A 16,821-nucleotide genomic window follows, 5' to 3' on the forward strand; every position below is an offset into this window, starting at 1 on the left:
GAAAATTCCAGCTATTTCACTTCCACCTCGTGTTTTTCACATGAATTAGATGATCTGTCAGTATTTATAATAAATCTTTCGTTTATGTAGATCTTTAATTAACTTGTTTTGCACAATAAATTTATTTTATATTGCTATTTACATAGCATAACAACTTACACCAGTCTTCTACCCCAATCTGGGAAGACGCTTCTTCTGTTAGTCTCTCTACTATCAGCTCTATACATAGAGTAAGTCTTAAAATTTCATGCCCACGCGATTTTACAATTTAATCAATGACATTGTGGGTGATGTCTTATTTAGTGTAAACAATATGAACAATGTTGCTTGCTTGATATTCCGTAATGGCGGCCATTTACTGCGTGCAGCCAATTGACACAATTCATAGAAATGTTGATTTTTAGGTTCTTTCCGTTAAGGACAAGGCAAAGGTTTTTAAAATCATACAGCCAAATCTTGGTGAATATTTTAACCGACTTCAAAGTAAAGAGAAGGTTCTCTATTCGACTGTATTTTTTTTATGTATGTTACGAGATAATTTTTGTGAACCGATTTTAATCGTAGTTCCATTTAAATTTGAAGAAAATTTTCTACCTCTAAGGGTGGCAAACTAGGGGATGAATCCGGTAACCCGGGCGGCGTCGTGGTGAATGTTCACTGATCCCACGGCGCCGACTCAACCGGCGAGAGGGAAACCCGGGGGGGTTTTGGTGGGGTAGGCCCTCCAGCCTGGAGGGAGAGTCCCCACATAACCCCTGAGTCTCCCTGGGCTCAGGGGTATCCATAAAGATTTCCCCCCGCGCACTTTCCGATAACCGAAACCGGTAGGCATTAAGCTACATCTTCTGGGTTTGTTAGCTCTTCGGTGGGTGATCATAACCAAGTGGACTTAATTTAGGGAATAAAGGGCTAACTCCGAATAAAGTTCAAATTTCGAAAATAGCGTGAGTTATAAATATTTTGTATCAAGTATTTATAGTACACCACCTGGTGCCCGGGACTTCGTCTGCGTAGAATAAGTTCTTCGAGCAGCCAACTGTACTATATTAATTTCATAGTTTTATTGGTTCTTCATACACACTTTCATTTCCTATTTCACCACTTTATTATTTATTTTTGTGACAAAAGTAGCCAATGCACTTCTTCTAGGTCCTATCTATACCTATACCAAAATTCATCAATATTGGTCGAGCGATTTAGTCGTGAAAACGTAACAGAAGTGTTACTTTCGCATTTATAATATTACTTTGAATGTAGGTAACAAGTATTTGTAAGTCAATGGTAACAAGTTAATATTCCCAGGTGAAAATCGTCTCATATTTCTTTATTTACTTACATTCAGATACACCCAATGATACGTACATAAGATCATTGGGTAGACCTTATAACTACATATATTTTCCTAGTTGTGCACATATGTATCTGTATCATTTTGAAGTTTATAATGTGTTTTTTTTGTTTTTGAAGTATTTCTCCTCTTTTTCAGACCTCTCTACTTCAACTTATCCTCGGCGAGCTGCCGGCGACTCAAGGCTCAGTCTCTCTGGACGGGGCTCGTATCGCCTATGCCAGTCAAGAACCATGGTTATTCGTTGCCACTGTAAGACAGAACATTCTGTTCGGTCTACCTTATGACCGCATTAGGTATAAAAAAGTAAGTATCTATAGGAACGCGTTTTAAATATATGTTTTTATTTTGATAGTATAAAAATGTATATGTTACTACTTTGCTAAATATAACATAATCGTAAAATCTTCTCGTTATCTATTTGCAAAACTCGCCTCAATCCCTATGTCGCAAGTGCTCTTTTTCCAATGGTATCAGATTTGATATGAGCATAGATTTTGCAAGCTGTGTACACTTATTACACCATATAGTTTTTAGTAGCACCGAACCGAAACACGGTAATGGTCACATTATTGTTTTTTTGGTAGAAATAGGTAAGTTGACAGTATTTCTCTGGATGAACTTTTTCACAAGGAGTTCTACTGCAGCTAAAACTCAACATCTCCAGAAATACATACATCCTATATTCCACGCCCTTGTTCCCACCGGGGTAGACGTTGATTTGTATAAAAAAAAGATTATAATCTAACACTTCTGACACACAGCTTTCACCTCATCAACACGAATCAATGCTCTTATGACTCCAGACATAAGATAATATCTACATTTTGATAAGCGAATATAGCTTTATCTAAAGAATAAACAATATTGTATGTTTATGTTTCTAATTGTGCGGAAGTACATGTTAATCTCTCATTATGATTCTAAATTGAACTTTTTGAATCTAGAATCTTACGATTTTGCATACATTAGGGTTTTCATTCATTCCTAGTATTCATTCATTTATTAATTTTCGCTGCATTTCCGCATCCCGCTAAAAAATCGAGACTCTATGCTATCTCGAAAATCCCGGTTAAATCGAGTTTCAAGATAAAAGTCAATGTTCAAGACTATTTAAAAAATCGGTTTTCATAGTTATAGTCTTAGAATGTAGGCAGTCAAAACGTGATATTTTAATTATGTTCTTGATGGACTCGAATTATAAAATAAATAAAAAATTATTAACGAAAGTTTTTTTAACTTTTATTGTGGGCATGTAAGGATCTAAGGGCGTTTATTATAATTTTAGATACAGATGACCGGCTATCAGCGCAAAAGTGATGAAACATGATAAAAATATTTAATTTTTTTTTATACATGAAAATAGCATTCAGTTATAAAATAATTACGTACTTTAGTATCATTTAAAGTAATATTGTAGAGAAAGAATTAAATGTGAGTTAGACCACTTTTGCGCTGTATACCCTCAATTAAGAGTAAGCGTCGAAAATGGCAAAAAATCCTCGAGACTAAGCACTACAACATTAATTTTGTGACGTCAGGTGGTGACAGCATGTGCCCTACTGCGAGACTTCGAGCAATTGCCAGCTGGGGATTCAACTCTTGTGGGGGAGCGTGGCATCAGCCTCAGCGGGGGACAGCGCGCGCGTATTGGGCTCGCTCGTGCTTGCTATAGACAAGTAAATCATTTATAATTTATATAAATAATATATTCATAAATACCATGATGTATGTAGATAAAGTTTAAAGATTTTTACGCCTTGTTTACGTATGTAAGATGGTTGATTTTATATTTTATTCGTATGTAAAGCCAAAGCAAAAAGTTTCAATGCTCAAAAACATAGTTATTCTTTATATAACATTTGTTTCTGAGATACTTAACAATTCGTTTTTATGCTTATAAAAATAAATTATAACATTATTAAGTCTAATTTTTCTTGTTATTTACTTCCTTGCAAGTGGGATGAAAAATATAGTTGCCATACGGGCGGAAAAAACAAATGAGCCTCGAATCTTTGAATGTTCGTAATTGCCTACTTACCGCCCTTGTGACGCAATGTACTATAATATTATGACGGATTTTTGTAATGTAAGCCTTTATACGCCACGATATATATGTATACTTACAAAATCTATAGTTAATCTATAGTTACAAACACTGCTTTATCTATACACATGTTATAAGCTCTCTTATATGTTCAGGAACCGCACGTTACGACTGGCGAATATAAAATATAAAAACTTTTCTCGCGCATCTCACGCAACCATAGTTTTTATTTAATACATAGACAAACTAGAGTCGGCCCCAACTATCTTATCGTTCGATATTAAGTAACGTGTGAAATTTACAAAATTATTTGTAATTGACATCTTATTTCGAATAAAACTTAATCTCGACTGACATTAGAATTGAGGTCGAATGAAATTGTTTTGCTTTTCTGAGATGTTCGAAATTTGAATATCATAAAATCGAATTCGATGTTATTATGAAACAATAATAACATTTTAACAGATAAGAAATTTGTTCCAACAAAACAGTTTATCTATAAGTTGGTCGTAATTTGCGGTTTTTGAACACATCATAGAGTGTTTATGATATGTGTGTAGATAAAGTATTTTTAGTGCAAGAGTTTTTTTGTTTTCTCTAGCAAGATATACTCGGCACGCATTGCTGTGCCACTAAAACAAAAGAAGTCACGTAGTGGAGAGCCACTTTATCAGCCGTAGGATGGCTGTAGGCACATTTGTTGAAAAAACTGGCCCATCTGTTTTTTTTTTAAATGATTCGAAACTTTAGCGAGTGTGTGTACAACAAATAAACATGCATTATATTATAAATATATATGTTTTAGCTTTGCGGTATAATAGTGGAGAACGGGAACCACATAACTATAATTTACAAGAGCTTTACGGAAACTATTTACCAGAGCTTTACGGAAACTAAATTTTTCTTGTAGATAATCTGCGCTACCGGGCACATAATTCGAGCCCTCTTCCATTTTTATTTTTGAAAGGGTTAGAATACAAAAACGTTCTTGTCATCGAAGAAAAAATTACCGCGGTTTTACAAATTAAAATTTTCAACAAGGACAAACGTGAGGCGCACTATAAGTTTCCGGAATGAATAAGAAGAAAATAGTATAAATGGTCAGAAATGAATTTATTGTTTCTCAAAATATTCTCCATTAACGTTAATGCAATTTTTCATACGAATGAACGAAGTTGCCACTCGTCCGAGAAAATCTCTAAAACGCTCTAAAACGTATTTTTCATACTCTTCGACAGCCTCTTCAGGTGATGAAAATCGTTGAAGCGAAACTGGTTCTTTTTTTGGTAAATTTTTGGAAATAAATAAAAGGCACAAGGTGCCAGGTCGGGACTATACGCGGGGTGGCTCATAAGGTCAACGTTGCTCACCTTCAAAAATTCATTTGTCTGTCTGGCCGTGTGAGAACTGGCATTATCGTGGTGCAAGATGGTACGGCGTTTAAGGTTATTTTTACGGAGTTTGACAATAACTTCCGGCAAACATATGGTCGTATACCAATCACTATTAACGGTACAACGATTCTCCAAAGCAACAGTAGCCACGTGTCTAGTTTTATTAAAAAAAGAAGCAATCATCCGCTTAGAGGCACTTTGCACGCGCGCCACTTTGGTTGGTTTCGGCTCATCTCGAAAGACCCATACGCTCAATTGCTGCTTTGTTTTGGGATCGTAACTATAAATCCATGTTTCGTCACCTGTTACTATGTCCCACACCAAATTTGACGCCCGTTCGTTGAATCTGGTAAGCATGGCATTGCACCAAGTGATGCGATCCGTTTTTTGAGCCTCAGTCAAATTGTGTGGGATCCACCGAGGGCACAGCTTTTTCACACCCAATTGTTTGTGTAGTATTGATTGTATTTGTCTCATGCCTATGCCTAAAGATGCCCGAATCTCATGGTATGTCACATGCCTGTCTGTTTTGATCATACGGCGCTCAGCATCGATGTTTTTGTTGTTCACAGCAATGGACGGGCGACCATCATGAAATTCGTCACTAAAATTCACACGACCAGGTTTGAATTTTGCAAACCAGCTATAAATAGTCGTCTTGCATGGTGCTTCATTGCCAAAAGCAGTTTGAAGCCGAGTGAAGCTCCGCTGAGCTGTTAAATTACACTTAAAGTCGTAGACAATCATACTACGAAAATTTTCAAGAGTTAAATCGTTTTTAGGGTATCGTGTGTAAACATAAATAGTTTTTGATGAATAAAAAAATTTTTAAGCTTAGGATATTTAATACTCTGTTGGATATTTAATACTGGTTCTCAACTATTATACCACAAATCAATAAAATTACTTGCAGCTAAATTTCAGAAGTTATATTGACAAAAAAAATGGAATTTTGTAAAAAATTTTTAACCGCCTTCAAAAAAGAGGAGGTTTTCAATTGGACTGTCTACTTCGACATTTGCAAACCGATTTCGACGATTATTTGTTTGTTGAAAAAGGGGTACCTCTAAGGGTGGCAAATTAGGGAATTAATTCGGTTTATTAGATTTCACCCATTTTCCTTTAATCGTTTTCAATGAAATTTGGCAAAAAAATATAATTCCACAAACCTTGAGTTCGTTTTTTTATATAAAAAAAGTTATAATTATATTAATTCTCCTATTTTCGTTCTATAAATTACTATGATTATTTACTTATTATATTTTACCGGATTAACGAATATTTGTAATCGCCTTCCGTAAACATGCTTACCACAATACACTTGACAACATAAAAAATATTGTATTATGGAAATTATATTAAATTATATTGGAAATGGGACGATATTTATACAAAACATGTAACATGTATTCTGTGTGCATTTCACAATGATATTTTATTCCTATTTAGGCGGACATCTATCTCTTGGACGATCCTTTGTCTGCAGTGGACACACACGTTGGCAAACACCTGGTCTCTGAATGTCTTCTGGGTCTTTTAAAACACTCCACTAGGATCCTTGTCACACACCAACTTCACCACTTGAAAAGTGCCGACAAAGTTGTAATACTGCGGAATGTGAGTACTCTGTCATGATTGTTTACATATTTTTAATTTTTTTTTCTAAATTTAAGCATGTTATACACTACTACTACTATATTAGTACATTATTTAGCATAGTATATTATTTCCTTTATGCCTTAAGTACTTAAATAGTAGGTAGTAGTACCTACTGTAAACAAAGCTTACAGATCTTAATTGCTTTGTCTAATCACAATATAGTAGCTTATGTGACTGTTACATAATGAAAGGCGTTAAAATACGAGTATGGATTTACAAAAAAATCATAAAAACATCACACGAATGTTTTAATGCCTAATTATGTACAGTTACATGCCCTGCTTTATCTATACATATATTATAAGCTCTCTATGATGAGTTCAGAAACCGCATGTTACGACCGGCATTGCGGCATTGCTCAGAGCTATTAGCAGTAATTATTGGTAAAATAAAAGTAACAACTAGGAAATGAGACTATTTTTTCGGATTTAAATCGCTTATATTTGTTTTTTCAAACAAACCGACGTGACTGAGAGTCAACCGTGACCATGGGACCTGTAAAGGACCCGAAACGTCGGTTTGTTTGAAAAACAAGTATACGCGATTTAAATCTGGAAAAATAGTTTCATTTCCTATGTTTAACAATAGCGAAAACCAAAGAACTCGATAAAACTAAAAACTATTTCTCACGCATGTCACGCAACCGTAGCTTTTTTAATTCATAGACAAACTAGAGTCGGCCACACGTCGGCCCCAACTATCGTATTCGAAATTTGAATGTAATAATAAAATCGAATTTGATGATAATAGAAAGCAATAATAACATTTTCACAGATAAGAAATTTGTTCTAATAAAACAGTTTATCTTTGTGCTGGTCGTAATTTGGGGTTTTTTAACACATCGCAGTCATAGAGGGTTTATGATATGTGTGGAGATAAATACTTTTATAACTTTCGTGGAATCATTTCACATTCAAATATACAGGACGTAGGTATGTTAAACAAATTGTTTCTATGTTGGTGTTGCAATAATGACTTAAGACAAATATTTCAACAAGTTTTAATGCTACGGAAACTAAAGTCTTTGTACACTCAGCTGTGTCAGGTATCAAACTTTTAAGAGGATAGTTTTGTTTTATGATAGCAAGTGACGGGACGAACGAGTCGAGCGCCTGGTGGTAAGCGACATGCCTGCCCATAGTAGTTGCAGTGCCACTCAGTGCTTTAAATTGCAAAGATCTGCAAGTCGATTCAGAACCTTACGATAACTCTGTTGTCGACCGATTCGAATAGATATCGTACGATTTCTTTTAATTTTTATTCACAATAACAAAATCGAACGTCAAACTGTCGTATTTGAAACCGAACCGAAATGACGTCACACCCGTACGATTACTCGTACTTCTCGACCGGCAAAGGCTACAAACGTTATTCAGAACGCTGTTATCGAATGAAAGTTACCGAAATCCTATTGTTTACAAAGCTAGAATGTATTATATTTGTAGTATATTTTTAAAGCGAGACTTAGAGCTTTAAGAGAATCCTATGTTTTAGGCCTTTAAAGTCTTAAAAATGTATATAAAAGGATTTTATTTTTTCTTATAATCTATATTCGCCGACTAACTCTATAAACGTGGTTGGATAACGATATCGTATCCGAATTCGAATCGAACGGTTTAACTCGAATGTTCTGAATAGCTCAAAAAGTGCCCTTCGATTCGAGAACAATGTTCAACGATTCGGTTAAGATATCGATAAGTTCTGAATCGGGATCTTGATGGGTATTGCCACTGCGCCCGTCACCCTGAGACGTAAGTTGACAAGTTCCATGTGTCTATAGTTTTACCTTTACCCTTTACCCTTCAAAACCGAAACGCAGTAATGTCACATCACAGCTTGGCAGCGGAAATAAGGAGCTCTATAGCTATTGAAGTTTAACGCGACCACGCTATTGCGTTAAATATTTGATAACATTGTTGCAGTCTCTATCAGCTATGACGTGGACTTGGCTGTGTAAGCGAGAAAGCACTCGTTTGGACATATTCACTACAACAATAATTAATTTTAGGGAAACTGACAAAACAAATAAAAAAGCTCCGTGTCCCTTTGTTAGTTAGGGAAACTCTAATTGTTGTGCTTTTGGTGGACGATGGGGGAGGGAGGTGGCAGCGGAATTAAATATACATGATGTAAATTTGAGACGGGGCAGCAAGGCCAGCTACATTAATCGTTGCAGTTACAGGAAAACGGTCCTAGAAGACTGACTATGAATTTTAAAGATATTTTGATTGGCATTCACAGATTTTGAAAAAATGGTACAGTCAGCAAGATAAAAGGCAATTTTTACAAAACTTTTTTTTATGCCATTCGATTTGGTCTCTGATAAGGATCAATAGTCTCTATGACACCAACTGAGGTAAGAGTACTCTAAATGTCAGAAACCGCAAAAAACTTTTTACCATACATTTTGTAGGGACCTATTTAGTAAGGAAACTAACAAATTGACAACGTATTATGTATTTCAAAATAAAAACAATAACGAAAAGCAAAATAACATAAAAGGCAATGATAGTAAGTGCCCGAATTGATTGCTGTCTTGGCGGATGCATCGATTCGCTTTCTTCCGCAAAGAGCAAGTAGCGGCTGAAATTCTACTCAGATGGATTCTATTGAAAATTGCTGCAAGTGCGTTTTTCAATTATTGAAGACCGTTGTATATTTTTATAAATTTAATTTTTATAAATTTAAAAAATTAAGGGGCGTCAGATCAGGACTGCGCGGTGGCCATTTGATAGGACCATGTGTTCCAATTAATTTGTTTCCACACTTGAGAACATTTTGATTAAAAATCGTCTTAAAAGTGACAATTCTTTATTAACAAAACAAAACATAGCTGTTCCAAATTAAAAAAAATAGTGATATGATTATAATTTGGTTTTACTTAAGTCTTATTTGTAGAGTAGTGGCCAGTTACGTTTTTAACAAAAAACATTCATTTAAAGTGTGTGGTAAAAGATTTTTTGCGATTTCTGCCATTTTGAGTACTCTTACCACAGTTGGTCCCGTAGAGACTATTGATCATTACCAGAGACCGGATCGAATGGCATAAAAAAAGGTTTTGAAAAATTGCCTTTTACCTTGCTGACTGTACCATTTTTTCAAAATTTGTGAATGCCAATCAAAATATCTTCAAAATTCATAGATAGTCTTCTAGGACCGTTTTCCTGTAACTACAACGATTAAGGTAGCTGGCCTTGCTGCCCCGTCTCAAATTTACACCCTGTATACTAGTTCACTTTTATAAAGAAAGACTGTTTATTCGGGCAGAACACAACTTATTACATAATATCGAGTTATTAGGTTTTAGCGATTGTTACACATAGGAAGTGAAACTATTTTTCCGGATTTAAATCGCGTATATTTGTTTTTTCAAACAAACCGTCGTTTCGGGCCCTTCACTGGTCCCATGGACACGGTTGACGGTTGAAAAAACAAATATACGCGATTTAAATCCGGAGAAATAGTGTTATTTCTTATTACATAATACTTAAATTATAAGACACGACACGACTCGGGAATGGATGACAGGACACAGGATGACATTAGGTTAACTTAACATAGAGAATATAGAACAACCCATAGAGGTGTCCCAATCTTAGAGGATTTCCAATTCACCACATAAATATTGTAGATATGATATTTTGTTTCATGGAGATATTATTTCATTTTTTTAAAGTAATTATTACTGCATTCAAAGACTTTAAAAAGTTCTTTGCCTAATAATTGGAATCGAACCGACAAAATGGGAAACTTGTATTTTTTTTTAAATGCCGATTGAAAAGGATCCACTACTATTGTATTAATTCCCTAGAGGTGATATAGTATCGTAAATTAAAAAAATCGTCATGAAATTTTACATTTCAATTGAGGAAAATGAATTACCGTGTTTTTCTGCAGTAGAGTAGTGCTTCGGCATTATCATTTCATAGACCTCTTTGATTATTTACTAATAAGTACCCCTTAAGGACCTATGTATATGCACGGTTATTAATATTGTAAGTTTTCCTTCCTAAATCCTGTATGTCATTTGGTTGGTACGAAATGTGATAGATTATAGATGTGAGTTATAGATTTTAAATTATTACAAAAGCAAAGTAGATAATAACCCCCTTTACACACTCACTCAATCGCGCGTGATCAGGAGCGTACAAGATTGGGCACGGGAAACCCGGGTGCGATTCGTAATATACAACAACAAATGACATATTTTTAGTGGATATAACGCTCAACAGATATAATTAACAACATAGAAGCTCAACAGACATTTGAGATATTCTTGCATGATATAAAGGTATAATAGACGATTGATATAACAACTTTCACTCTAATATACCGATGGCATAATGTTCATTTTATATAAACACTTCAGATATAACATTCACTGAGTATAATGTTGAATTTGTATGTGTGAAAAAAAAATTAATATAATTCCAGTGTTGTTTAGGTGCAACGGTGAATGAATCGAATTTGTTTACACTTCCTAGTTGGTTCGTCTTCCTCCTGTGGGTTTAGGTTAGGTTAGTATATGACAAAGCTGCCAGAACCGAATTTGTTTGCATTTGCTAGTTGGTTCGACCTCCTCCTGTGGGTTTGGGTTAGGTTAATATATGACAAAGCTGCCGAATCGAATTTGTTTGCACTTGCTAGTTGGTTCGATCTCCTCCTGTGGGTTTAGGTTAGATTAGTATATATGACAAAGCTGCCAGAATCGAATTTGTTTGCATTTGCTAGTTGGTTCGACCTCCTCCTGTGGGTTTAGGTTAAATTAGTATTATTATTATTATTATATAACGATTCGTAAAACGAACATAACGAAGTATTGCGTTGTGTTATTTAATACATTATACTGGTAGTACTTACACCATTTGTTCATTATGCCACTTAATCGTTGTATCTAATGTTTGTTATACTGAAGGCTCATTATACACATTGTAATTATGCCTTTTGTTGTTTAAATACAGTGAGTGATTACATCCTTAGAAATTATATCAAATGTTATTATACCAAGTGAAAATAGATTATTTGTTGTTATATCTTCCATTACACACCCCGGGAAACCCCGTACGCGCATACGCGCGCGATTGGCGATTTTCTGTTTGAAGTTTATTAAGCTAACGTTCTTTCGCGCGCGATTGCTGATGTTCGATTTTATTACAACGGAAGAGCGTCAGTGTAAAAGGTAATCAATTGTGCGTGCGACTGATGACCGCAATCGCGCGGTCTTTTCCTTCCAACGTGCGCTCAATCGCGCACGATTGCTGTATCACGTGCGATTGAGTATCTATGTAAAACCCGCTATTGTTGCGTTTATTGCCGGTAAGATCAATGGGGGTTGGAGACTTCACACATCCTCCAAGGATTGTGAACCTTCGACATGCAATATGACGTTTTTCCTTATCTGTAGCTAGAAGTATTGCAGTATTGCATATATAATACGTATATTATTACTAAACATTCAATAAATTTATTTAACATAGGAATTTAAGTCCGTGCCAACGCAGGGTTCGAACCGTCGACTCTCAATTGAAAAGGAACCGTTCCCACTACCACCGCTCTTATTAATTAAATATATTTTTATAGGGTGAAATAGAAGGTCAAGGTCTTTTCGATGAAGTGTCCCATTTCCCACTATTCGCCGAGCTGCTTGAAGAAGAAGAACCGGGCATAGACGAAAGCGTTAGGCAGCTAACACGACAACGCACTCTGTCTATTCAGGTGAGTGCCATACCATTACACTAACACTGTACTATGAGTACAGTCACCTGCGGTGAAATATATACGAGTCAGTGGCGACACACTATAATGAGATATGTATGATAAGTCCTTAAAAACATAGCAACGCGGCTTCTATGTGTACACGCGCATCGAGTATATAACCATAACGAATAGAGACGACATGTCATTTAATTTATTTGAAAACTATTCTGCCAAACCATTACGGTGACAACTGCGCTCCGATTGGCCAGGCTGAATTCAAATCAACCAGTTTAACTAGAACCTTGCTATAATGAACGAAAATTGAAAAATTACATGTTTATTACCGACGAAATGTTTCCGTTCGTCCGTCCGTTTATTTTGTAATTAGATGTTTTGCTGTTTTTCCCACACCACCGAATGGAACAGCCCCCATTGTTAGAGATATTATCTTTATTACAATAAATACAGAATATTTTTGGAATATACGGAGACGTACACACAGGTTAGTTGTTGGCACTGTACAATTTCAGCTTTCTAATTTGTGATTTCAGCACAGCAGTTGATATTTAAAAGTGATATAAGGCCCATTTGCCTGATGAGGTGCCAGGGATGTATGGCCCTTATTTCGTCTCTATTTCTGATTGTATACTCGATAACAGGATGCACACATTCACATAATCTCTCAGTGCACTCGCGTCGCATAGCGCGAGTCGTCTCACGCGCCTTTCATTAATTTATAGAATTGAAGCGTCCGCTCGGCGTTTATAAAATGACATCAAATGTTAGACATGTTTATTATTATGTTTGTGGCTGTTTGAACAACAACGCTTCTGATACAGAATTGTTTAGCTTTCGTTTCTATCTATAATCCATACTCATAATTGAGATACCAATCCGCGATACTGGTATAAAAATATTAATACGTAAGTAGGTAGTGTATTTAACAAAAGTTATTTCAATATAGCACGAGAATAATGTGATGAGCATCTTGATTTTTTTCAATTATGTTTATAAGTTATAGGTACAACTAAAATAATATTGTAACAACCCTACGAATTATATAGCACTCCGCACCCACACCGTTGCAGACATCCGTGTAGGTCATCCATGTCGCACAGTTAGAGTTTAAACATTTACGCAGCAAACAGGCGGGAGTTACTCTACTTTTTAATTAAGTTATGGTGGGGACGAGTGGATAGCCTCGAAAAAGAAGCAGATACCGAAAATTCAACAGAAAGTCTATTGTGCTATTGATTTAACGCCATAAAATATGTATTGACTCGAACACTTATCATTGCACCATGAATATAGCAATCCATAAAAAAACTTGTAATAAACATATTAGTTTAATATACATATTTCATTAATTTATAATGGTGATAAACAGGTCATATTATTAAAGTAAACAAAAGTTTGTACTGATTAAAATAATTTACAGTCTCACACAAGTGCCGTTACGCTACAAGATAATGCAAATGAAGAAAATGAGGAACCGACAGAATCTGAAGAACTTATGGAAAAAGGTACGTATGAATACAAGCTAACAAAGTTGCTTTCGGTCGCTGTAATTATGGCGGTTTTTACAAAAATGTAGCTTTTTTTACTTAAATTGTAGATACTTAGTTGGAAAAATTTGTCTAATTCTAAATAATTAGGACCGAAAAACACTTTATAAAATGTTCGTGGTGATCCTGTCGTTTCTTTATTTCTAACAAAGAATATATGTTTGTGATTTTCATACCGAACTGGCGTTTTATAACACAAGAAAATATTGTCATTGCCAAATAGGAAAAAAAATGTTTATTTTATGAAATAATTGTAATGGCTAAATAAATTTTATTGAATTGATATTCAATTATTTTTTTGTGAAATTACTTCACTAGTTTGTTATAATGATTAATACAAAGATCGAACATTTAGAAAAAGATCCGGCCGGATTCGAACCGCCGTGTTCTAGTAAACTGTGCCAGACGCTATGCCAACTAAACCACGGAACGAACCAGCGGACTTCACGAATTTTTCTATGTGCTTGTTGTCGGATCTTTGTTTGGTTTTCATCAACTTTTTAGCCGTAGCGCCATCTATGCGAAATCTATGAATTGGATGAACTGTAATGGCTTTCAGAATATAATTTTTGAAAATTTGCAGTAGTTAGTAGTAAAATTTTTCGCTGATTTAGGCAAAATAATTTATTTAGCGTCAGATTTATTTGAAAATTAATTACGTTTGTTTTATTGTTACACAGGACGTGTATCAGGGTCAGTTTACTTAGCATACTTCCGTTATGGCGGCGGCTGGTGCTTACTCTTGTGGACCATAATCGGCATTATATTAGCGCAGGTTGTCACTTCTTTTAGCGATCTCTGGCTTTCACACTGGTAAGTCAATGCTTGTCTACTCTTGAGTTATTTTTTTGTATTGAGAAAACACGATTTGAAAATTCGAAAAATTATTACTGAATAAAACCAATAAATATACCCATGTTCACGTTTATAAATGGAGAACTAAATATTAAGTATAAATAAAAATAATCACATTATTCGCAATAAGATCCGTATAATATATTTTTTTTAATTTTCGAATCGTCTTTTTTAATTACAATTTATAAATACGACACTATAATTACGTTTTCATTATCTGTGTCCATTATCAGTGATCGGGAGTTAATCTAGCTAAAATATGAACATTTTCTTGTTATGAACATACCCATTTCGTCATTAGTGCGTATAAAATGTCTTTTTTTACTGTTTATATTTTAAACATTCCAAACTATCTTGTTTATTTTAAATAGTTAAAGTATCTAAATGCGTAAATATCAGTAGAAACACAACTACAATTGTTATTTTTTGAGGCAATAAGCACACGTTTGTAGCAAATACTTGATGGGAAATAATAATTTGTCGCCAAACTACTCAAATTTCAATAAATAATACGCATAACCAAATACGAAATATATATATATAATAAAATCGGAACTGATAGTTGCGAAAAGTGCCGGGAATTGTAGTAGGGAATGTGCACGTTATTCTTTATTTTAGCTGAGTTAACTCCTTCAATTCCTATTACTGGTCGTTATAGATAAGTCGACACGATCGAGGGTTATTGATTACTTGTCTCATGTTAAAAGGGCATATAATTTCAAGGTGACACGACTTTAAAAAAATTCCTACATAAGTACTAAGAACTTTATTTTTTTAAATAATCATGACCCTAGGAAAATAATTAACTCCTTGTATTGTTGTATTTACCATATTTCGATTTCTTAGGTTTTCGCGAGATTCACATATTGGAAATTACATCGATGCAAACGCGCGATAGCATCGTTACAAATGCGCAACTGCACCGATGTATACGCGCGACTGCAACGATTCAGTCGGTTATGTTGAATCATTAAGTGCGAAAAATCTGTACAGGTTTATCATAGGTTTATGTATATTCTTTTGTTTTGTTAATTGTAAATTTAAAAGTGGAATAAATAAATAAATAAAATAAATAATTTCTTTAAAAAAGTTTGATCGCGATTATATCGCTGCTTAAATCGCGCGCGCGCGTGTGTAAAGGTACATAGTTAACGACTGCGTCGCTACTGACTCGCTGCATACGCGCTGCTAATAATCGCCGAGTGTAATCGCTATTAAATGGATATTTGCACTTTTTATCCCAACACACATGTGGCTCATGTATTGGGATCACTCACAGCCAGTGCATCGACAAATGGTATAATAGATAGAGCCGACAAATGTGCTTAGTTTCCATAACAAAGTTTTGGAACTACAAAGAAATCATTGTGTTGTTCCATGACAATTTATAACTTTGTTATAGGATATAGTTTTGTAGTTAAATGACAATAAAAGCTTTGTTATGTGAAGTAAACATCTTTGTCGACTCTTAGTCAACAAAGTTTTGTTCTGAGAGTACCTGATAAAATCGATTTTATCTCCGTGTTAATATATAAAAAAATAAATAAATAACGCACACACTCAACATAGCCCAGCACTAGGGAAACCCTGTGTCACTGGTGGCTGGACACACTGTCTATGTGACAACCACAAAGTACATCCAAACTCACGAGAGAAGACCTCTGCGTGCCAGGTAACGTAATGGTAACCGTTCGGCCACGAAGGCAGTTAATGAAAATGCACTCTATTTTGCATAGTACCAGTAAAGCTCCATGTGCAAGAGTTCCTTGCCTATTTTTGCCATTATGTAATAGTGTGATGCGTGAATTACTGCGTTCCGGTTTTGTAGATAAGGATACTTGCTGGTAAAATTACAGGCACATGAAACTTGCCAGCTTATGTCTCAGAGTGACGTGGGCTGTAGCATTGCCTCAGATCTTTGTGATTTATGGCAGCATTGCATCTGCCATAAATCACAAAGATCTGAGGCAATGGCCTCTCTACTGCGTCTATGGCCGAACGGTTACCATGCCGGACTGCCAAGCAGAGGTTTCAGGTTCGATTCGTGGGCCATGAGAAATACTTGTATGGCCTACGTGTATTTCTGTCGTGAGTTTGGGTATAATTTGTCGTTGTCTATGTGTGTGTCCATGGCACCCGCGTCACAGGGTTTCCCTAGTACGGGGCTATGTTGAGTGAGTGTGTGTGTGCGTTATGGACAGGCGTTTCGCTTACAACCAGGCGCACGACTACTTCGTCCTGTCACTTGGTATCATA

General features: G+C 35.4%; 1 protein-coding gene across 2 annotated transcripts in view; it reads left to right on the plus strand.

Annotated features, from left to right (window-relative positions):
* Window positions 1–16,821, plus strand: part of LOC113233158 (probable multidrug resistance-associated protein lethal(2)03659) — a 64,029-nt gene that overhangs the window by 29,268 nt on the left and 17,940 nt on the right. For both annotated transcript variants that reach the window (XM_026468169.1, XM_026468170.1), the window contains 6 exons: window positions 1,487–1,654; window positions 2,890–3,027; window positions 6,239–6,406; window positions 12,029–12,163; window positions 13,584–13,668; window positions 14,391–14,523. In XM_026468169.1, coding sequence (XP_026323954.1) covers window positions 1,487–1,654; window positions 2,890–3,027; window positions 6,239–6,406; window positions 12,029–12,163; window positions 13,584–13,668; window positions 14,391–14,523 — 827 coding nt within the window. The remainder of the gene's footprint in view (window positions 1–1,486; window positions 1,655–2,889; window positions 3,028–6,238; window positions 6,407–12,028; window positions 12,164–13,583; window positions 13,669–14,390; window positions 14,524–16,821) is intronic.

The sequence above is a fragment of the Hyposmocoma kahamanoa genome, unplaced genomic scaffold (genome assembly GCF_003589595.1).
Source record: "Hyposmocoma kahamanoa isolate Upper Pololo Valley unplaced genomic scaffold, ASM358959v1 78, whole genome shotgun sequence".
In the NCBI taxonomy this organism is placed as follows: Eukaryota; Metazoa; Arthropoda; class Insecta; order Lepidoptera; family Cosmopterigidae; genus Hyposmocoma; species Hyposmocoma kahamanoa.